The 24,727-nt window shown below is 36.3% G+C and overlaps 1 protein-coding gene across 1 annotated transcript in view; it reads right to left on the bottom strand.

Annotated features, from left to right (window-relative positions):
* CNBD1 (cyclic nucleotide binding domain containing 1) overlaps window positions 1–24,727 on the bottom strand; it is a 423,545-nt gene that overhangs the window by 386,269 nt on the left and 12,549 nt on the right. Inside the window, exon 2 of the mRNA XM_037802596.1 lies at window positions 22,582–22,654. Coding sequence (XP_037658524.1) covers window positions 22,582–22,654 — 73 coding nt within the window. The remainder of the gene's footprint in view (window positions 1–22,581; window positions 22,655–24,727) is intronic.

Below are 24,727 nucleotides of genomic sequence, written 5' to 3'. Positions count from 1 at the left end.
TGCCTTTTTACTTTTCAAACAAAGTCCTTTGATGTACAAAAGTGTTTGATTTTGAGCAGATCCCATTAGTCTATTTGTTCTTTGGTTACTCATGCTTTGGATGTAAGGTCTAGGAAACCACCTCCTATCACAAGACCTTTAAGATATTGCCCTGTGTTTTCTTCTAAGAGTCTTATGGTCTTAGCACTAATGTTTAGGTCTTTGATCCATTCTGAGTTAATTTTTGTATAAAGTGTGAGATAGGGGTCCTCTTTCATTCTTTTGAAAATGGATATCCAGTTCTCCAAACACCATTCATTGAAGAGGTGGCTCCATCCCAGTTACTTTGGCTTGACTGCCGTATCAAAGATCAATTGTCCGTAGATGTGAGAGTCTATTTCTAAACACTCAATTCGATTCCATTAGTTGGTATCTCTGTCCTTATGCCAGCACCATGCTATTATGAGCACTGTAGCTTTGTAATATGCTTCAAATCAGGTAGTGTGAGACTTCTTTCTCAAGATATTTTTAGCTGTTCAGGGCACCTTGCCCTTCCAAATAAATTTGGTTATTGGTTTTTCTATTTCTGCAAAGTAAGTTGCTGGGATTTTAATTGGTATTGCAATGAATCTATAAATCAGTTAAGGTAGATTTGACATCTTAATTATATTTAGTCTTCCAATCCATGAACGCAGTATGTTCTTCAATTTAAGGAAGAACAGAAATTAGGTCCTGTCCAATGTCTTTTAGCAGTTTCTTGTAATTTTCTTTGTATAGGTCCTTTGTGCCCATTGTTAAGTTTATTCCTAAATACTTGATTCTTTTGGCTGCTATTGTAAATGGAATTTTTTTATTTCTTCCTCTTGTTGCACATTAGTTGTGTATAAGAACACTACAGATTTTTGCATGTCGAGCTTGTAGACTGCCACTTTGCTGTATTCACTGATTAGCTCTAATAGCTTTGCTGCAGATTTTTCTGGATTTTCTACATATAGAATAATGTCATCTGCAAACAGTGAAAGTTTTACTTCTTCGTCTCCAATTTGGATTCCTTTTATTTTTTTTTCCTGCCTAATTGCTGTAGCTAGAAATTCCAGAACGATGTTGAATAATAATGGTGACAGTGGGCATCCCTGTCTTTTTCCTGATCTTAGATGGAAAGCTTTCAGTCTTTCCCCATGGAGTACAGTGTTGCCGTGGGTTTTTCATATATGTTGCCTTTATCATATTGAGAAAATTCCCTTCTATTCCTATCCTTTGAAGTGTTTTCATCAAGAAAGGATGTTGAATTTTGTCAAATGCCTTTAATGCATCAATCAAGATGATCATGTGGTTCTTTTGCTTTGATTTATTGATGTGGTGTATTACATTAATTGATTTTCTTATGTTGAAACAGCCTTGCATACCTGGAATAAATCCCACTTGGTTGTGGTGTATAATTCTTTTAATGTGCTGCTGGAGTCGATTTGCGAGTATTTTGTTGAGAATTTTTGCATCTATATTCATTAAAGAGATTGGTCTATAATTTTCTTTTTTTGTAACATCTTTGACTGATTTTGGTATTAGGGTGATGTTGCCTTCATAGAATGAGTTGGGTAACTTTCCCTTCTCTTCAATTTTTTTGAAGAGTTTGAGCAGCATTGGTATAAATTCTTTCTTGAATGCTTGGTAGAATGCACATGTGAAGCCATGTGGTCCTGGGATTTTCATTTTTGGGAGCTTTTTGATGACTGAGTCAATCTCTTACTTGTGATTGGTTTGTTGAGGTCATCTATTTCTTCTCAGGTCAATGCTGTTTGTTTATGCTTTTCTAGGAAGTTGTCCATTTCGTGTAACTTGTCTAGTTTATTAGCATACAGTTGCTCATAGTATCTTCTCATTATCTCCTTTATTTCTGCAAGTTCAGTAGTTATGTTTCCTTTCCCATTTCTGATTGCATTTATTTGCATCTGCTCTCTTTTTCTTTTTTGTTAGCCTAGCTAAGGGTCCATCAATTTTGTTGATTTTCTTGAAGAACCAGTTTCTGGTTTTGTTGATTCTCTCTACTGTTTTCCTGTCCTCAGTTTTATTTATTTCTGCTCTAATCTTTGTTATTTCTTTCCTTCTGTTTGCTTTGGGGTTAGTTTGCTGTTCTTTCTCTAGTTCCTCCAGGTGGACAGTTAATTCCTCAATTTTTGCTCTCTCTTCTCTTTTAATATAGGTGTTTAGGGCAATAAATTTCCCTCTCAGCACTGCCTTTGTTGCATTCCATCAGTTTTGATATGTTGTGTTTTCATTGTCATTTGCCTCGAGGTATTTACTAATTTCTCTTGTAATTTCTTCCTTTACCCACTGGTTTTCTAAGAGTGTGTTGTTTAGTCTCCATATATTTGTGAATTTTACAATCTTCTGCCTGTTATTTATTTCCAACTTCACTCTGTTGTGATCTGAGAAAGTGTTTTCATAATATCAATATTTTTAAATTTGTTGAGACTTGCTTTTGACCCAACATGTGGTCTATCCTGGAGAATTTTCCATCAGCACTTGAGAAAACTGTGTATCCTGCTATTGTGGGGTGCAGTGCTCTAAAAATGTCTGTCAAGTCTAGTTCATTTATCATACAATTCAGATCTCCATTTCCTTATTGATCCTCTGTCTAGATGTTCTATCCATTGATGAGTGTGGTGTATTGAAGTCTCCAACTATTATTGTGGAGTTATCTACTTCTCCTTTCAATGTTCTCAGTGCCTGCCTCATGAATTTTGGGACACTCTGGCTTGGTGCATAAATGTTTATGATTGTTACATTTTCTTGATGAATTGACCCTTTTATTAATATACAGAGTCCTTCTTTGTCTCTTTAAATTGTTTTACTTTTGAAGTCTACTTTGTCTGATATTAATATAGCTACTCCTGCTTTTTTCTGGTTGCTGTTTGCATGAAATATCTGTTTCCAACCTTTCACTTTCAGCTGATTTTTGTCCTTGTGTCTAAGGTGAGTTCATATAGATGGGTCCTGTTTTTTAATCCACTCTGCCAGTCTGTGTCTTTTTATTGGGGAGTTTAGTCCATTAACATTTAGTGTTATTACTGTAAGAGCAGTACTTTCTTCTACCATTGTGTCTTTTGAATTTTATATGTCATGTCTTATTTTTTCCTCTCTCTCTTTTTACCCTTCCCGATAATCTTCATTTCTACACTCTTCTCCAAACCTTTCTCCTGTCTTTTCCTTTCAGCCTATAGCACTCCCTTTAGTGTTTTTGTAGCACTGGTCTCTTCTTCACAAATTCTCTCAGTGTCTGTTTGTCTGAAAATATTTTAATCTCTCCCTCATTTTTGAAGGACAGTTTTGCTGAATATAGAATTCTTGGTTGGCAGTTCTTCTCTTTCAGTATCTTAAATATATCATACCACTGTCTTCTCACCTCCATGGTTTCTGCAGAGAAATCTGTACATAGTCTTTTCGAGCTTCACTTCTATGTGATGGATTGTTTTTCTCTTGCTGCTTTCAGAATTCTCTGTTTCTCTTTGACATTGGACAATCTGATCAGTACGTGTAATGGTATAGGTCTATTGGGGCCTATTCTGTTTGGGGTGTGCTGTACTTCTTGAATCTCTAATTTTCTGTCTTCCATAAGAGTTGGAAAATTTTCAGTGATTGTTTCTTCTATTATTCTTTCTGCCTCCTTTCCCCTCTCTTCTCCCTCTGGGACACCCATAACATGTGTATTTGTGTCCTTCATGTTGTCACTCAGCTCCCTAAGACCCTGATTGAATTTTTCCATTGTTTTCACTATCTGTTCTTTTGAGTGTATGAATTTAAATGTCTGGTCTTCCGATTCACTGATCCTTTCTTCTGTCTGTTCAAATCTACTGTTGCATCCCTCCATTGTCTTTTTCATCTCCTCCATTATGCCCTTCATTCTCATAAATTCTGCCATTTGTTTTTACAAGTTTGTGAATTCTTGTTTATGGTTATCCAGTGTCTCCCTTATATCCTTTATTTCTTTTGCTATATCTTCCCTCAGTTCATTGACTTGATTTTTGAATTGATTTAGGAGATTTATTTGAACATCTTTGATTATTATCTTCCTTCATTTCATTGAATTGATTTAGCATTAGTTGTCTCAACCCCTGTATCTCAGTTGAACTATTAGTTTGTTCCTTTGGCTGGTGTATTTTCATGTTTCCTAGTATGGCTTGTTATCTTGAGCTGTCTAGGCATCTGACCTTCTTGATTGGTTTATTCTGGAGCTTATTTTCTCTCTTTTACCTAACGTTTTCTTGTTGGTTGGCTTGTTCTCTAACCTCTGGTATTTAGTTCAGCTTATTCTAGGCCTCTAACTTAGGTTCTATTTAGTTGATTGGAGTTTTTCACCTCTTATTTTTCTGTTTCTTGTCCTGCCTCTTTGTAGCCTTTTTGTGTGAGGGTCTCCTCAGATATGGTCAACCCCAGTCAGGTTTTTCCAGTCCAGAGAGGCTCAGGTCTCAAGAGGAGGGTATGGAGTTTCCTTAAGAATGAGACCCTCCTGTGAGGCCTCTAGACTCAGTTTTTCCTATGCTGCCCAGTGGGTGGCACTTGCCAGCCTGTAGCTCCCCCACCAGTGTAAGGAGGTGCATGCCTTTAGTTCTCCTGGTGACCCTAACCCAGTTGGGGGCATGGCTGACTGAAGCTGGTTTCTGAATTCCAGCCCCTGGGGTCTGAGTTACCCAAAGTATGGCTGCCACTGGAGCTGGGTCATGTCCCCCTTTTCTTAGGAAATCATGGGTCTTTAGTGAATTTTCTCCACCAGTAGACTGATTGCTTTGTCTCTCAGAGCTATCATAGCTCTACTGTTGCTTGGAGCCAAATTGCAAGTCTTTGAGGCTTTCTGTAATGGGCTTCTTAGAATAGTTGTTTATAAAAAAAAAAAGAAAAGAAAAGAAAAGAAAAGAAAAGAAAAGAAAAAGAAGGGCCCAGTATGGACTATTTCCACTCCTTGCAGTTCTGATGGGCTATTGAAATGCTAAAAAAACAAGGAGTTAAGGGTGGTTAAGGAACAATCAAGAAAGCAGAGAAGCCAGCTTTTTAGCCAAGGGATTTGGATTTGCATATGTGCCTGATTCTGTTTGAGCCTAGCCCTTGTCCATATTATGTTCACCCCAGCTCCAAAAGTCTCTATTTTTGGTTTTTTTTTTGCTGTTTTCGTTAGCCCTATCTCCTCTCCACCAGCCAGGCTGATTGCTCCCAGATTCTCTGGTGTCTGGTTTCAGTTTATCTATGGTTGGAGTTTTTGTTCAGCAGTCTGAGTTTGTTAATCAGTGCTGCAACTGCAGTTCTTACTCCTGGTTCCCAGCACTGACAGCCCCTCCTCTTTCAGGATTGTGCCTGGCAGGGAGGGGCGCAGGCGCCCTGGCCTTGAGAACTTACAGATTTCACTGATCTCAGCTATTCCATGCATTTGTGAGTGTTATATGAAATATGACATGTCCAAACTCAAATTCCTCTGCGGTGTCTGGTCCACGCAGTTCCTGACTTTCTACAAACTGCCCCAGCAGAGTAACTAAAACCCAGGCCTCACCACTCCATCATTTTGCCCCCGATCCTTTTTTAAACCTAATGAATCATAATCTCCAAGAGTGAGGCCTGGTTTTCTCTGTTTTGAATACCTTCCTCCTGGTGATTCTTATTTTCAGCCAGGTTTAGATCCACTGTAAATATCAAAAATGCCAATAATCAACCACTGGAATATAGCAAATTGTCATTCAATGCCTGGTAATGACGTTTCTGGAAAATCTCCCTCATTCAATTTTCAATTGACAGTCATAAAAAGTTGGTCAATTTTTTAAAATGCTAAACATTCATCATGACAGCTTCCTTAGATTAATTACCAAAAACAATCTTACTTCAAATTGCACACTGACAAACACCTTAGTCAATGTTTGACTCATAGGAAAGAAGACAGAAATCCACAGCCTCAAGCAAAGGCTTTTCTTATTTCATTGTTAATTTAAATAACAACAAAACATTTAAAAGTATTTACAATAGCATTTTTCTCTTGACCCAAGTTCCTAAGACACTATATTGATGCTTCACACAAGACAATTACTATTTACTTTAAGAATCTTATTTAATTAATTCATTCAAACAATGCAATGTGGATGCAATTCAACATAATATGATGCATTTTCATTCCCATTCTTGCACTATATAGATACACTGACCAAGCATCTTCTCTCTTTTTTTTTTAAATCTGACTGTTGATTTCATTGGAGGCTTTCCCAAGATCATTTTTTCCTGTGCAGAACTCACATTCTACAATTATCTGTTCTGCACATCTATCTGTTATTTATTGGGTGCAATATGCCAAGCATTGTGCTAAAATCTTTACATGTTTTTGTCTCATTGCATATTTATATTAACCTTACAAGGCTGATATTCTTTAAAGCCCATAGAAACTATAACTTTAATAATTTGCCTAATTCTTATAACAAGGAATTAGAGGACACAGGGCACAAAAGAAAACTGAATTGACTCCAACCCATTCTCTTAATCTCTTATATCTATTGCCTCCCAAATAATAATTCATGCTTACTACGCACCAGGCACTATTCTATACAGTTTACTTGAATTGGGTCATTTAATCCTCATACAACTATATCAGGCAGAAACACGTATCATCCCCATTTTATAAATTAAAACATTGAGACCCAAAGAAGTACAAAAGAATGGCCCCCCTTTTCATGTCTCCACTGAGCCCATGCACCTGAACATGGAACTTTATTCCAGTCTATGCTCTGGACTGATCATCTTTGGAGTGGTTAAAACGGGATACCAAAATACTAAGAACCTCACACTGGACACTTTCTATGTGTATGACTGAGCTTCCTGCTTTACCTAATCCTTGACAATTTTCGAGATGAGGTAGCTGGTGTACATGGACCCCATGTTCATGATCTGGGTCTCCAAAAGTTGTGAATCCAAAAAGTGAAAGGGGTGGAAAGCCAAAGTGGAAGAGTCATATGTTAGAGGTAGAGAGGATATAAAGTTTCAGAATGAAGCCCTAAGTGTCTTATGATACTCTGCTATATGTTCTATGTCATATAAAAATACTGAGGCATGATACTCCTATTACTGAGTCCCCAAGCATATAACTCTGTGTGTTCAGGGGAAATGCATTATTATCTAAAATCAAGTGAAATGATCTGTAAATGAAAATATCTAAATACACATAAGAGAAGTGGCTTAAGGTAGGCATGGAATAGATATGAGAAAATGAAAACATCTAAATATGGATAAGAGAAGTGGCTTAAGGTAGATATGGAATACATATGGGAAAATCAGGGACAAGTGAAATATTTAGAATTAAAATAAGGTTAGTCAGTAGGTCATGGACCCAAATAATTGATACTTGTATGCTGTCCAGAAAATACTTCTCATGATTTCCCAAGCCCTGAGTAAATACCACCTAGGGATAAGGAATTCACCACTCATTGACACTCACATGCAAAGAAGTTCACCTATGAGGAAAGGGCTCCAACTTCCTCAAGGGGATGAAGGAGAGATATACCCAAAACCTATTGTTTTCCATACCAGAACTCTAAAGCACTTCCATGATGCTGCATATTCAAGGACCACAAAATCAAATGCTCAGAGTTCCAAGCAGATATCATGAGTGACACAGGCCAGGTGGGAAGTGTGATGAACTGGAGTGAGCATGCCCACAAAGAGGGCACCGTGACTCCACTCTTAAGCCCATTTTGTCACGCAAAAATGTAGATCCAGAGTGGTCAGATCTTGCAGGGATTTTTAAGCCAGAAATCTGAACACACACATGAAAATATTTGATTTTTAAATGTTAATAACTTAGATTAAAAAAAATTTATTGTAGTGGTGGATCACTCAAAACAAGTCTTTGGGCTATTCACCACTACTTCAGGACAGAGGAGGGGACACCAGTTAATGACTTTGGCTTGGCAGGTTTCCTGACTGCTTCATGTGTGTCATTATTACCTTCCGCCTCTACTAGATTGTGCCTATCTTAAGAAATGGGAGAACCCTGGTTTTGCAGTCAAGGTCACTTAGATTTAAGTATTAATTTTGCTACTTCATTTTTATATGAACTTTGCAAGTTATGTGAATTTCATATGTCTCATTTATTTATCTGTAAAATGACAAACATGTCTAAAAATAATAAGAACAATTCTAGTTCTAATATTTAGCGATTGTATATTTAGGTCAAAGACTGTTCTATGCTCCTCAAAACTCGAATCTTCTTCCTGTAGACCTAGACTGCATTTCCCAACCTCCCTACTGTTAGGTGTAGTCACATGACTGAGTGCTAGGCATTGAAATATGAAATAGGGAGTAGAAGAAATGTGCACCACTTACAGACCAGGCCCATCAAACACTTCCCCAGAAAAACCCTTCCATAGGAAATTCTCATGCTCTTTCCCCTTCCAGCTTGAAGCAGAGTAGTATGGTGGCCTTTATAGCTACAAAATGAAGATGGCAGAGCAAAAGGTTGGGAAGAACTGAATTCCTAAACTAGAAGAACAGCCTTCTGATCAAAACTTCCCCTTTGGGGCTTGACGTAAGGAAGATTTAAAGTATTATGTTAAGCCACTGAGAATTAGGTATATCTATAGCAGCTAGAATTGCCCTAATTAATACAATATTATCTTCTGCATCCCATTCACTTCAGCTCACAGATGTGGGGCATAACAAGCTCAATAAAATACTTATTGATTAAAAAGTTTTTATGTGTTTACCCTAAGGCAGTTTATATTTATTATTTTAAATTAATTAAAGCAAGTCATAAAAGTTGATTAAGTTGAGGCTATTCAACCCTTTATAGATTGTTTCCTCCTGAGTTTGTCTTACAAATATTGCTGCAACTACACATTTATTAGATGGAAATTGACATGAATATTATCCATTTTATTCTTGCATATTAGAATTCTTGCAATTTTATAGGAATTAAACCCATGTCATGTATATGTGTATATATATGTATATATGTTTATGTATGTATATATGATGATGAGTATATCATCCTTTTATAACAATGAATTGAAGAAAATTTCCCTGTAATTATGCCAATTTTTAGCGTATCCTTGACCTAAATGGAAAGATCAACCTACTGTAGTCTTTTCAGATAAATGACACTGCAATAATGACTTTCTAGCCAGTCGCCTCTATATTTAAAATATTTTTTGGAAATGTTAGTCTCTAGTTATTAATTCATTTGATCATTTTCCTTATCCATGGATAAAGCTCATTAGCCAATGACTGACTTGATGGCTTCAAAATTATATCAAAAAAGTTCCTCATGCTGTTGCAATTAGTCATAATGGCCAAATCTCAAACTTTTCAATTTCATAATGTTCATGGAGAAAAATTAAAAGACCATTTTTACAAAGTTGACTGCAAAGATATATAACATTCAGATTGAATTAAACCTTTTGGAGAGATGATATGTTGTAGACTTCCACTGCCCCTGAAGTAACTGAAGTTCTCCTTACTTTAAGAACCAATGTCTGACTACATACAAAACTGAAGTTGTTGTTTACCTTATACAAGATATCTAAACACCTCATTTATTTCCTAATCTCCAGAAAAGGACCACCTACCCTGTAGGATTGTTATAATAGTTAGCAATAATAAATATTAAGTTCCTGGCACACAGTCTAAAATATATCAAGCATGAAGAAATGGTAACTATTAATATAAATACAAATACTTTGAAATCACAGCATTTAAGAAACAAACTTTTTTAAATTTTATTAAAAATTTGGGGATAGAAACTCCCCATGAAATGGAAGAATGACAAGAATTTGAGTAAGCATTAAATCTTCCTTATATTAATGCTATTAAGATTAGAAGAGTTCAGCCACGAGAAAGAAATATATTTATTAAAAATGACCTAGATAATGACTCAGGGAACTTATTCATCAGACAGAAGTCAGTTTGAGGAAAAGTACAAAGGCCCACAATAGAATGGTGCAGGCACAGTCAAGAAACTACAAGTTGTGGTCCAACTGGTGAGGAGGAGGAGAGTTAGTGGGAAATGGGGCTAAGAAGGGGCCAGTTATAAACTGCCTTGTGAGTAATATGATGATAATTACTTATCAAATGTTTGTCCAAGATGAAGGAAAGACAGGAGTTAGGATGATTTTCCAGTTTCTGGCTTGGACAGCTGGGTAGACAATTTTAGAATTCATGAAGATAGGAAAGTCATAAAAGTGTGTGGATAAAAATATGATATATTCAGCTTTATATAGTAATAGAACTAAAGGGTTCCTTGTGCCTCATCAAATTTATGTCCTTCCTTTTGAAAATTATAATACTCAGCCTTGAGAGTTCAACTGATATTCTGAGAGCCTCAATTAAGTTAATAGCACAGCAAGGTCTAGAATGCATTCTTTCACACCCTCAGCCTAAAAGTCTTTGGGGAATAAGCATGTAAGAAAATGAAAAACCATGAGATTTGATGGGAGATATTACCTAGACCCTTAAAGATAAACAAAATTAAAAGAAGTAAAAGACAAGACCAGAAAGTATATCAGGATAAAGCAACATCATGAAAGAAGGTTGGGAGTTTAGGGGATTTTGCCCACGAAAAAGATTCATGTTAATAAAGTAGTAACAAGGATATATGGATTGTTTCAGATTGTGAAGACTTTAGATGCCAGAAAGAGAAGATTCCATTCATTTATTCAACAAATATTTAATTTGCACCAACCATGTACCAGATATCATTCTAATCACAGGCAATACATCAGCAAATAAAACAAGTCCTGTACTCAGGAAGTTTTCAAACCCAGAGGGAAGACAATAAAAATAAATTTGTAACTTTATAATACATCAAGATATACTATTAAGAAATGAAAGTAAGAACAGGAGAATAAGAAGTGTTGAGTATGCATATTTCATATAGGCTGTTCACAATGCAGAGACCAGAGGGAAGTGTAGATATCTGAGCAGACAGCCTTCAAGACAGAAGGTACAAGAACAAAATCCTTGAGGTTGGAGCATCCTTTTCTTTTTTCTATTTTTTTATTTTAAAATCGCTTTATTTATCAAATAAGAAACATTTCCAAACAAAACAAAGCAAAGCAATGGCAAGAGCATTCTTGTTGTATGAGGAACAGAGCACAGAGACCACTGTTTCCGGAACAAAATCAGCAAGGTGGGCACGAGTGGAGGGGGTGGTGGTATAAAAGAAGAAATCAGAGCTGTGGAAGCAGGTGAGATCATGTAGGATGTTGCAGGCCACTGTAAAGATTTTGACTTTTACCTTGAGTAATACAGAAGCCACTGGCAGATTTTGAGCCAAGTAGTGACATGATCTGACTTACATTTTAACAGGATTCCTTTGCCTACTGTGCCAACAACAGACTCTAAAGGGTAAGAGATGGAGCAAGAGGACCAATTAAGAGATTACTGCAGTAATCAGCAAGAGATGCTGGTGCTAGACCAGGAAGGTAGAGGTGGAGGTGGAGATAAAAAGGTGTATTATGGATATATTCTGAAAGTAGAGCCATCAGGATATCTTTCGTCTGTATATGGGGTGTGAGAGAAGGATGCAGTCAACGATGACTCCTATTTGGACATGACCAGTTGGAAGTTGTAGAGTTGCCATTTACTGAGATCAGAAGCCTCTGGGAGCAGGAAGTTGATATGTAGGGAAGAAAAGCTCAGAGCTTCTGTTTTAGATTTATGAAGCATGAAATATGTATGATATCTGAGTAGATTTCACTTAAGTACATTACACAGTGAAAAATCTTTAGATAGTCTTAAGCAAGGAAATGATAGTAAAATACATTAACCAAAGAAATAACATTAAAAAAACCATGAAAGCATATGTAGGAGAAAATATAATTTTAGAATAGGAAGGTCTTTTTAAATCAAGATACAAAAAGCAAAAAGGCCAAAAGGAAAAAATAGATAAAAATTAAAATATTTCTGTATGGAAAAAGGTACTGTGAACAAAAACAAAAAGCAAGTAATCAATGAGTAGAAAATATTTACAATATATTAATTCAGATGAAATATTAATATCCAGGTTATTTTAAGGAATTGCTACCATCAACACAATAGAAAAATGGTCAAATGCTATGAGTAGAAAATCAATGAAAAAGAAATTCAAATGACCAATAAATTCATGAGATACAAATTAAATAATTTTTCCCATAAAATTGGTTAAATTAAAAGTTTGATAATTTCAAGTTTTGGTGAAGGAGTGAGAAAATATCTGCCCTCATATGCTGCTATGAAAGTGACAGACACACGGGCTTCAGGTACAGGTGGTCCACACAGTCCCACAGTGTCCCCTGAGCAGAAGGGCCCACACTTAGTTTAATTTTCTGCTGTCAGCATCTTGAAATTCTTAATAAGTTTTCAACAAGGGCCCCTGAATTTTCCTTTTACACTGAGCCCCACAAATTACATAGCCAGTCCTGAAAGTTACTATATCCAACTGAGTCCAATCAGGAAAAAAGAAACTACCTCAGTATTTAAAACATATGGGTATTTAATACAGAAATCTAGTTACCAAACAAGGGCTTTAAAAAAAGCCAGAAAAGGAGGGTGAGTTAATGCAGAGATAAGTAACTGCACAATGTGGCTACTGCCTCAAGGGCTGGGGTCTCAAGAAGGCAGGTGTAGTGTAGGGTCCCAAAAGAGATGCTGGGACTGCCTAGGAGTTGCCACCTGGCCACACACCAGAGGTGGTTCACCAAGAAAGAGATGCTGTGGCTGAAGGTAGAGGGACACTGTCAATTCCAGAAACGTCACCAAAACAGGAAAGAGAAGAGAAATAAAGCAGAAGAAGAAAGGCTTCTTCTCTTCTGGTGGTGTCTAATCTCCTAACTGTGCCGTGTATTGGCAGAGTCTAACAATGTGAGTCATTTGGGAAAGGAGCCTGCAAAATGGAGTTTGCAGAATCCTATACCCAGCATTTTAGATCTGAGTGTAAAAAGAAGAACACAGAGCTGAGATACGACAAGTAATGCTCAGTACACTCACATTAGAACGAAATATGGTAGCGTCTACTTAGAACAGAATATATGCATGTCCCGTTCCTTAAAGATACTACTTTTTATATTTTACTTCACAAAAGCACTCACACATAAATAAGGAGGCATTTACAAGCATATTCACTAAAGCATTTTTTGAAATAGAGGAAAACTGGAAAGAACTTCAGTGCCCATCAGTAGGGGAATAAAGTGTGGTTTATAGATGCCATGAAACAGTATGCAGTTGTTAAAAAAGAATAAGATACATGAGGAAAGAACTGAAAGACATTGTTGGATGGAAAAAGAGCAAATTGCAGATAGATATTACAATATGATTCTCACAAACATTTAAACATCAATGCTAAAAATCTTCTGATTCATTAAAATGTCTGTAAAGGCACACAAAAGGACTAGAAGGATACCCACTAACTGATTTAACACTTCTTACCTGTGAAGATGGAGACGGAATTCAGAATTAAGTGACAGTAAAGATAGCCATAAAAAAAACTTCAAATTAATTTGTGTTGTTTCCAATTTTACAAGAGAAATGAATTTATATATATTCTTTATAATCATTTTTAATGTTTAAAATATATAAATAAAATTAAAAGATTAAACTTGTTATAATACATAATGAGGGATAAAGATGAGAAGACATTTGTGAATGGAATTATAGTTGTAATTTGGATAGTCCCAGAGTCAAGCTAGACTTGAGTGGGGGATAAAAAATGAGTGACAAGTATTAGACATACAAAGGAACAGTAGAATCTAATTATATATAATGCATGCCCACCAATTACTGGGTAAATGGTTTTTGCAGGCATTCAACAAGCATTCTTTGAATGCCAACTATGTGCCATGCACTGAAGGCACGAAAAATGCCATGGTGGACCAAACACGTATGGTTGTTTCCCTCTGGAAGCTTACAGTCTAAATTCTGACAATACTGATAAGAGATGCAGAAAGGGAAGGAAGTTTTCAAGGAAAGGGTATGAGTTTATTTTTTAAATCAAGATCTAGGGAAATGTGAGGCTTAATGAAATCTTACAGATTTTATACAGCAGCACCTGTAATTTGAGAAAGTTTATCTAAGAAAATAGCCCTAGACCAGCATTTCTTAAGGGGGGAAAGGAGAGCTACTGGCATTCTGGGTGGGACAATGGGCAGGATTTTACTGCATATTGCAAAGTGCTTAAAATCCTTGGCCTCTGACCACTAAGTGGCAATGGTGCCCCTTAATCATTGGGACAATAACAAATGTGCCCACACATTTCCAAACACACCCTGGAGTAGATCCTGCTCCAGGTAGAGGACCCTGACTTAGAAAATTGGATATAAGCGTGTGCACTTTAGGTAAAATAGTACAAATAGGCACGATTCCAACCTGTAAACATCCTATAACCACAAAAAAAGGCTAAATAAATAAAAGCTGTTCTGTATTTATCCTTCTCAACTCATGGCTATCAAGGGCAACTGTGCAAAATGAAAAAAGGCTACATCCCAGACAAAGCATCATTCATTGGATCACAGCTCAGCTAATTTCTTTTACATATAAAAACCATCTCTTTAAAGCTCTTCTTGCCTCTCTTCTCTTCTGAATTTTAGTAACTTAAAATTAAAAATCATATCTCTCTTTATATCTTCATTCTATTTTTAGGTCAAAAACCAAGTCTAATTTTATCTCACATGCTGAGTTAGAAAAACATCCTCACTAAGAATAAGAAAGATAATATATTTTGAAATAAAAACATATAATGAAGAACCAACCAATATCAATAAACTCTAAAGAACTTAAAATTGTCCAGAAGCCTCCTTAATAATCATAATTGTCTCTATCAACCTCTTAAAACTCTTCCAATGTAATGTACTTTAACTTAACCTGAAACAAGAAACAGTTACTCAACGTTATTGTTTTGTATTTTTTTATACTATAATTTTAACAATATTGTTTTCATTATTTATATGATAAAAGCATAGAATTTGAGACACATTTTGGGCAAATTTTGGAAAAGCTGGCACAATTAATCATCTGTAAGTTAAAGAGCTCCCACTAGATGACTTTGGTATTTTTAATGGAATTTTAATGAGATATATTTACACACCATATAATCCATCCAAAGTATTCAAATCATTGCCTCACAGTATCATCATACAGTTGTGTATTCATTGCTACAACAATTTTAGAACATTTTCATTACTCAAAAATAGAGACAAAAATAATAATATAGGGAGTGTCAGTCAAGGTTTTCACAATCACATGGTCCCACGATAAAAAACATAATAGTTATACAATCATCATCAAGAATCAAGGCTACTGTATTACAGTTCAACAGTTTCAGATATTTCCTTCTAGCTATTCTAATACACTGAAAACTAAAAAGGAATATTTATATACTGCACAAGAATAACCTCCAGAATGACCTCTCAGCCACTGAAACTTTATTTTGTTTCATTTCGCATCCCCCTTTTGGTCAAGAAGGCTTTCTCAATCCCACAATGCTGAGTCCAGGCTCATCCCTGGGAGTCATGTCCCATGTTGCCAGGGAGAATTACACTGCTGGAAGACATGTCCCACATAGGGGGTAGGGTAGTGAGTTTACCTGCAGTGTTGGCTTAGGGAGAGAGAGAGGCCACATCTGAGCAACAAAAGAGGTTGTCTAGGGGTGACTCTTAGGCATAACTGTAAGTAGGCTTAGCTTCTCCTTTGCAGGAATAAGTTTAATAAGGTCATGCCAAAAGATTAAGGGCTTGACTTATTAAATTGGGACTCCCCAATGCTTGTGATAATATCAGGAATTCCTCAGGTGGGGAAATATAATATTTCCAGATTTTTCCCCAGTCCCTCAAGGGGATTTTGCAAATACTTCTGCCCAAAATACTCTGAGATATATCAGGATATTACATTAATCTGTACAGAATAACAAAATCTCACTCCCTATTCTAGGTTCCATGTAATTATGCTGTTTAAATAAACTGATAATACAGGTTAAATTTCCACTAGATGAATACTGAGTTCACTTTCTCTTCCATAATTTTCTGATTTATAACACTGTGACTGTGGGAAAATGCTGAATGCCTTGCAGTCAAATTACAATTAAACTTTTGAATTAAAACCTGTTTATGGGTTATAATCTCTGTAAGCACATATAAATACGTAGTCTGCCTAACTACACATGTATTTGAGAATAGGCAGTTTTATATTGGTAAAATTAATAAGTAACAAATAATGAGTTCTTGCTATATTCCAGTCATGTAGCTAATTGTTTGACAAATAACCAATGTATATAAATATTCACATTTATATACATCATGACTGTGTTTTTTCTTTTATACTTCCAAATTTAGACATGTTATAAGTTTTTGTATGGAGATACAAGAATAGTTTGTCACTTAGGAAAATGAAATTGCAATGAGGTAGCCCAATATTGTTTTTTAATATTTGACACTTAGGAGAATATAACTTTCCTTACAATCCATATTATTCTGTTTATCACAAAGTAAATCAAACTTCAGAACTTAAGAGCTGACTGATTAAGTCATCAAGTACTGTAACAAATGAAAAACAGAATCATTCAAAGTATATTTCAGTTTATCTACCAAACATATAGTCCAGGAGGACAACTAGAGTGTCAAATTAATATATGCTGTTCCTTTTTATAAAAGCATGTTTAAAGATGATAACACACTTACCCCCAGAGAATCTCTTTTGTTGCTCAGATGTGGTCTCTATCTCTAATCTGACTCAGCAGGTAAACTCACTGTCCTCCTCCCTACGTGAGACATGACTCCCAGGGGTGTAAATCTCCCTGGAAACATGGGACATGACTCCCAGGGATGACCCTGGTCCCAACATTGTGGGATTGAGAATGCTTCTTGACCAAAAGAGGGATGCGAAATGAAACAAAATAAAGTTTCAGTAGCTGAGAGATTTCAAATGGAGTTGAGAGGTCATCCTGGAGGTTATTCTTATGCATTATAGATATCCCTTTTTAGGATATGGGATGTTTAGGGTATTCTTTTTTAATTTTTTTTAATTTTTTTGGAGTAATGAAAATGTTCTAAAATTGACTGTGGTGATGAATGCACAACTATACGATGATACTCTGAGCCATTGATTGTATTCTTTGGATAAATTATATGGTGTATTAATATATCTCAATAAAATTGCATTAAAAATAATTCCCTGGAAAATTCTAAAAAGAAAATCACACCATAAATCTGTATCTATACTCTTATTTCTAATCAAGAGAGATAGAAAACACATGTATATTTTTAGATCAACAATATCTGTATTTCTATTGAACACCAAAATGTAATGCAATTCAAAACATTGAACTCTGTGCTAAGAAGTCAGAAGTAATAAAAATGAAACAAATCTCCTTCCTTCAACAAGCTTGTAGTCTAAGGGTGAAAGTTTTGCATCCAATCATAAAATCCAAGGGATATCATTCCCTTTTATAATTCAATTTTTCTTTTACCCTCGATCAAAAATCCCAGAATAATATACCAATCTACTGCCTTTATTCTGATAGAATTTTTTAGAATCAAAACTAATGCTTTTGTTGGGGGGGGAGGATTTCATGTACATAGATTTCAGACCTTGAAACATGTAATTTTCAGCATTTCTCTTTTTATTATAGAAGAAAAGTATATTGTAGTCATCATTTTAAACATATACTTCATAAAGAACAAATACAGAGAAATACAGTTTTCTTAAATCTCTTCCCAATTTGTTGAAGTCACTTGATTGCTTTGTAATTCTGAAAGACTTAAATACACTTCTGGTAAATAAACTGAAGAAACCTTCGGGGAAAAAAGGGTCCTGAATTGCCAAGCCTTCATTCATTTGTTGGAATTTCTTTTCTCATTCTAAATAAATATGCATTTTCCTATCTATTTTTTTAAAAGTCTTATATTCTTTTTCTAAAAGAAGAACCCAAAACTGGTATAGATGTACCATAAAACCTGTCCCAAACCATGGTGTGTGCCAGTCTCCCAAGAATACAACCAAGAAATTCAGGTCATCAGGGTTCTAAGAAAAGGCACAGTAAAATTAATAGAGGGAAGTCAGGCAGGACAACTAGTGTGGGCCTGGTGATGAGAGAACACTATCTGGGAAGGATTATCCAATCCAGGAAGACGAAGGTTGATCAAAATTTATTTTGAATATTTGGTAGAACCACAATTAGATGTTTCTATCTCTCTCACTATAATCCCCCAAGGGAAAAAACAATCTAGAGATGTATTTTTAAAATAAATGTCTGGACTACAAAGCAAAAGGAAAAGAAAAAAAAAGGCATTCAGCATCAAAATCCCTACTAGCTCCATATGTTTTAGAAAAAGGACAAACACACAAGGCAGGTGTTCCAGTTTGCTATTGCTGTCATTATGCAAAACACCAGAAAAGAATTGGCTTTTATAAAGGGGGTTTGTTTGGTTACAAATTTATAGTCCGAAGGCCATTAAAATGTCCAAATTAAGGCATCAACAAGAGTATACATTCACTGAAGAACAGCTGATAGTGTCTGGAAAAACTCTGTTAGCTGGGAAGGCACATGGCTGGAGTCTGCTAATTTCTTTGCTCCAGGGTTCTGGTTCCAAAATGGCTTTCTCCAAAATGTCTCTGGACTTGTCTCTCTTCACTTCTCTGGAGCAAACTCTGGGTCAGCATCTCAAAAGCATTAGTTCCCAAGCGTCTCTGAGCAACTATGTGTGAGCTCCCTTTTAAGGACTCCAGTAAACTAATCAAGACCTACCTTGAATGGGAGGGATCAATTCTCCACGGAAACATTCAATTAAGAGGTCACACCCTAATCAGAAAGATTAATAAATCTGCCCCCACAAGATTGCATTAAAGAATACGGCTTGGGGGGGGGGGGTGTGTATAATATATCCAAACCGGCATTTTCCACACCCTGAAGCCCAAAAAGACATATTCTCTCCAAATACAAAATACATTCATCCCATCACAATATCACAAAAGCCTAGATCATTTCAGTAACAATAGGTAAGTTCAAGATATTAAAATCCCGTTACAGGCGTCGTTTGTCCTAAGGCAAAATTCTCCTCTGGCTGTGGACCTGTGAAACTTAGAACAAGTTATCTGCTGCCAGCATACAAAGGAGGGACAGTCATAAGATAAACATTACCATTGCCATAGGGAGAAACTGAAAGGAAAGCAGGGTTCACATGATCAAAACAGTTCCTAAAACCCACAGGGAAAACTTCATTAGATTTCAAAGCCTGAGAGTCATTTACAGAATGATGTTTTATCCTTGGGGCTTGAGAAAGCAGAAGTCCAACCCTTTCCAAGATCCTTCGAGGCAGCCCTTTTCTCTCCAAACACTGGTGTGAGTGCTCCAACATATTCAGATATTGGGGAGTCCACCTTCTTCTCAGCCCCACCCTCCTCAAACATTGGGGTGCCACCGGGACTCTGCCTCTCCGGGCAAAGGTTCTCCCCTCTCCAAATAGTGGGATGGTGGCCAGGCTTTTCCCAATCCCTGGGGAATGTGCTCCACCCTCTATGAGGCCTGGGGTGGCAGCACTCTTCCTGAGCACTGAGGCAGAAGGCCCACCCTCTGCCTCCAGAGCAAACTCACTCTTTCCACGTGCATGGGTTGTTCTGCTCTATTTGCCTGGGATTTCTTGACTCCAGACCTCAATTTACATGGTTCTGTCTTTGAAGAAATTTTTCCTTCAAATTGTTCCATCCCCATTCCCTCAAAAGTCCAGATTGGCAGTGGTTCCTTTTGTACAGATCTCACAAAAAATTTGTTGGATTGGCATGCAGCATATAGAGATCAAAACTGTCAGACAATAGGACTTTCCACAAATCCTTTCTGGATAACTCCATCTCCAATCCTGGCTAGTACTGAAATGGCAGTTGGGTTGCATGGTTGGTTAAATCCTCACATGAGGCTGTAGTCTCTGGGGTCTCACTTTCTGGAAGCCCAGAATTTTCCAAACTATCAGTTTCTGGTTTCTTTGTACCCACAAGTTCACTTCTCAGCTTTTCCCTTTCTTCTTGCATTTTACTATAATCTGCAAGGAGAAGCCAGGCTGCATTTTCAACTTTTAGCTTGGAGATCTCTTCAGCTAAATATCCTAGTTCATCACCTTCAAATTCTGCCTTCCATCCAACACCAGGACTAATTTTGCCAAATTCTCTGCCACTTTAAAACTAAAACAAGGATCACCTTTCTTCCAGTTTGCAATGACACATTCAACATTTCTGTTCAAGGCCTCATCAGAGCTATCTTTAGAGTCCATATTTCTACCAACAGTCTCTTCAAAGCCATCTAGGCCTTTTCTATTAAGCTCCTCACAATTCTTCCAGAATCTTCCTCTTATCCATTTAAAAAGCCATTCAAACATGTTTGGTATTTGCAAACTTAGCAGCACCCCACTTCTCCGGTACCAAAATCTGTTCCAGTTTGCTAATGCTGCTGTTAAGCAAAACACCAGAAATGAATAGGCTTTTATAGAGGGGGTTTATTTGGTCACAAATTGACAGTCCAAAGGTCATGAAAATGTCCAAATTAAGGCATCAACAAGAGTATACCTTCACTGAGAGGCCGACAGCATCCAGAAACCTCTGGTTAGCTGGGAAGGCATATGCCTGATTCTTCGTTCCAGGGTTCTGGTTCCAAAACGGCTTTCTTCAAAATGCCTCTGGGCTTGTCTCTCTTAGCTTCTCCAGAGCAAACTCTGGGTCAGCATCTCAAAAGCATTAATTCCCAAGCATCTCTGAGCATCTCTGTGTGAGCTCCCTTTTAAGGACTCCAGTAAACTAATCAAGACCTACCCTGAATCGGAGGGGTGAAATCTCCATGGAAACACTCAATCAAGATGTCACACCCTAATCAGAAAGATTAATAAATCTGTCCCCAAAAGAGTGCATTAAAGAATATGGCTTTTAGGGGGACATAATATATCCAACCAGCACAAGTTATAAACTTGAATGAGCCTTTCTGAATAAACAATAAAAACAGCTCACACTTATATATCCCTTACTATATGCTAGACACTATTTATTTTACATATATTAGCTCATTTAATCCTTGCAATAACCTCTTGAAATGGGTACTATTATTACCTCCATTTTACAAATGACAAAATTACAGCAAACAGTATTACTTAAGTAACCAGCCAAGGTCACACAGCTGGTCAGGATTCTCACCAGGCGCTTTGGCTCCAAATTCCATAAACTCAATCTTTACCCTGTACTGGAAGACTCTGGGAGTGAGGAAGAGGCCAGCAGCACTTAGAAAAAAAATCCTTCCTGGTGGAAATTCAAAAAGTACAAAGAAGTGCACATTCTTCCCTTTCACTGAGAAAGAAGAGAAAGGAAGATGATAGATGAAGATATAGAAATAGTTTAAAGTTTTTTAGAGGATGTGACTTAGAAAGCTGTTTTTAAAAATAGGTCTATAAACCCAAAGCATTTTCTCAGCAGTCCCATAAAGAATAAGGCAAGGTCCTTGTTCCAGTTTGCTAATACAGCCGTGACGTAAAACACCAGACATGGATTGGCTTTTATAAAGGGGGTTTATTTGGTTACAAAGTTACAGTCTTAAGGCCATAAAGTGTCCAAGGTAAGGCATCAGCAATAAGGTACCTTCACTGAAAGATAGCCGATGGCATCCATAAAACCGCTGTTAGCTAGGGAGGCATGTGGCTGGCATCTCCTTGCTCCCAGGTTGCATTTCAAAATGGCATTCTCCAAAATGTCTTTAGGCTTAGCTTCTCAGGGCAAACTCTGGGCTAGTATCTCCAAAGCATCAGCAAAAGTCTGCTTTCTATGGCCATCTCCAAAATGTCTCTCTAAGCTGCAGCAGCACTGACCTCCTTCTGTCTGAGCTCTTATAGGGCTCCAGTAAACTAATCAATCCCCACGCTGAATTTGCAGGGCCACACCCCCATGGAAATAAACTAATCAAAGGTATTACCCACAGGTGGGTGGGTCACATCTCCACAGAAACAATCTAATCCAAAGATTCCAACTTAATCAACACTAATACATCTGCCCCCACAAGACTGCATTAAAGAATATGGCTTTTAGTGGAGCATACATCCAAAGTAGCACAGTCCTCTGCTGACTGAAGGAAGAGGGGAGGATGGAAGGACACTGATAGATATCAAAGAAAGTAACCAGCTTGTGAATTTAAATTCTAACTTGAGGAAAGGAGTTGGCAAGAAAATAGACTTTTTAGAAATTATATCTTTAAGTATCATGTATCTTAGGAATCCTGAGCTTCGAACAGTGATATATCCTAGGCCTTTGGCATCCCCTATGCACTGCTAAGTTACTTAATTCACTCAAGATTTGTATTTTGCAACCATTTAAAGCCTTTTCCCAATGACTGTTTTTTAAATACTAGAAAGGGCCCAGCTAGGGATGAGTTATGTTTGTTTTACACTAAATTGTTGCCTTAAAATATGACATATATATTCTGTCCCCTCAATCTGGTAAAATAACCTCCAGGCTTTCATATATTTTTGTCCGTGTAGTAAATCAGACACCTATGAGAGTCAACAATGGTTTATTACTATACTTTATCCACAAAACAAACATATTCATATTCATTTGAATGACAGAAAAAGAAATGCATGTATTATTTACCCGTATTGTAGTCCCCTAATGTGGCATAATGTTTTCAACTGACTATAATTAATGTGCTTAGACATTTTCAAGCCTGCAAAAAAAGTTTAAAAATTAAAATTGTGAGTAATTTTCCATAATCTTATTAACCAAGTATGTAAATAGAGTTTAACTGCAAGCATTTTTCATGGTAAAATAATACAGTGACTATGGAAGTGAGGTATTAATGATCTTTGTTTGATACACAAATAGAATCAAATAGGATGATCAAAATGAGGAAATAATATAATGTTACTCCTTGATATCATATCTGGTCTGGCATTGTTTTTTTTTTTTTTAATTTCACTAAATTCTGGTGATTATATGTATCACACAATGTCACCCTTCTGAGAGCAAGCCTTTCAGAATCCCCATCCTGCATCTTTAGAATCTAAACAGGTTCCAGAGTCCCAGCTGTCACACTTGAAACCGTTTTCTTGAGGTTTCTCTCTCTCTCTCTCTCTCTCTCTCTCTCTCCTTTTATCCCACACTTTCATGCTAATAATTTTTATTCACTCTTATGCAGACCCTCATCTTTGGCTAACCCTTCTTCAGAGCACATTCCCATGTATGAGTTCAGTTTGCAATTCCTTCTGAAGTTCAAATCTAAGCCAAATCACACAAGATCCCTTAAAAGCAGCAAGATAGTAATCATAGCCAAGAAGCAAACTAATCATGATCTCCCTTGGTACCAATATAAGTTGACATCCTACAAAGAAGATGGCAAGGAAACAATCCATTGAATATCATAAGCATCTTTACAACATGAGCACTCGCAGCACAGGCTCTTTGATAACTCCAGGAAATGGACACTGTTAGAAATGTTGCAAAACAGAAAGTACTAATAAATATTAGCTTATATATATTATCCTTTCCCTAATGAAAAGGTAACACATTTCTAAATCTTTGAAAAATGTATTCATTAACCATATTCAAATAATGAAGAGTTGGAATTTGACATGTCCAAGTATGTTCATTTCAAGTCAGTTTCCTGAATCACAAAAAGTTGATTTTGATAATCCCGCTATGATCTAAAAGTTGATCAGCAATCACAGATACTACTTTCTAAATACAAAATTGAAATAAGAGACATAAACAGAAAACTGATTACCATCCACATAAATTATATCGTGTAATATTTTTGAAAATACTTATTACATGATTTAGGCATTTTCTTATATTACTCAGTTGGGTCTTAAGAAACAAAAAAAAATTATCTAATTGTATTTTAGCATCATATGGAATAATTTCCTAACACACTAATTTTCCTACTACTTAAGGACTTGATTCAAGTGGACAAGAAAAGAAGATGGAGTCATAGAGATTTATAAAAAGGTCAAGGTTTGAAAATCTCTAACAATGAGTATGTGTGTGTGTGTATATATATATATTCATTTATAATTATATTTATATTTCATACTTCATTTAAAGCAGCTTACAAAAAATAAAATTCAAAAGAAAGACAGAATGACTAAGAGTTACTAGAAAAGAATAGAAAAATAAAAATATTACTTTGCTGTATATCGAAAAATCACCTTGTGTGAGAAAAGCTACAGCCGTGGACGGAAAGGCCTAGTTCTGTGTTAGGAATAGCCAAATTAACACAAAAACAGAATTGACTATAAAACTCTCATGGCCTAGTAGAAGAAACACTTTATAATTCATCAAAAAAAAATTTCTTCTTCACTGATCCTCAGTTCTGAGAAGCGTTTGTCACAAGGATTTTTATATAAAGTATGTTGAGCAACATAACGGTTCTTGTCTTTAAAAGCAAATTCATTAAAAAGAATAAAGCCAAAGTTTCAACATGAAATTGTAGCTCTGTAAAGATGAGGTGTTGAGCTTTTCTGCTGATCAAGTTTAATACTGGGATAAAGCTTAAAGAGTTTCAAAGAGTACAAAGTTTACATTTGTTTTCCAGTCATATTTTTCCCTCATGAATATGTCTTAGGCAGGCTTCTGACAGAAGCAGAGGGATTAAACCCTTAATGGAGATAAAGTCAAGGGTTTGATCAGAACAGGTCTGAAAGAGGATTTCAAGCTGATATGAAAGGGTGGTTACAAAGTTAATACTGAACTAGAAACCTGCTATGCAATTAACAAGACAATTATCTTTGTTGATGTGAGG

The sequence above is a fragment of the Choloepus didactylus genome, chromosome 14 (genome assembly GCF_015220235.1).
Source record: "Choloepus didactylus isolate mChoDid1 chromosome 14, mChoDid1.pri, whole genome shotgun sequence".
NCBI lineage: Eukaryota > Metazoa > Chordata > Mammalia > Pilosa > Megalonychidae > Choloepus > Choloepus didactylus.
The sequence above is the reverse complement of the archived record's forward strand: the minus strand, read 5'-3'. Positions and strand labels throughout refer to the sequence as shown.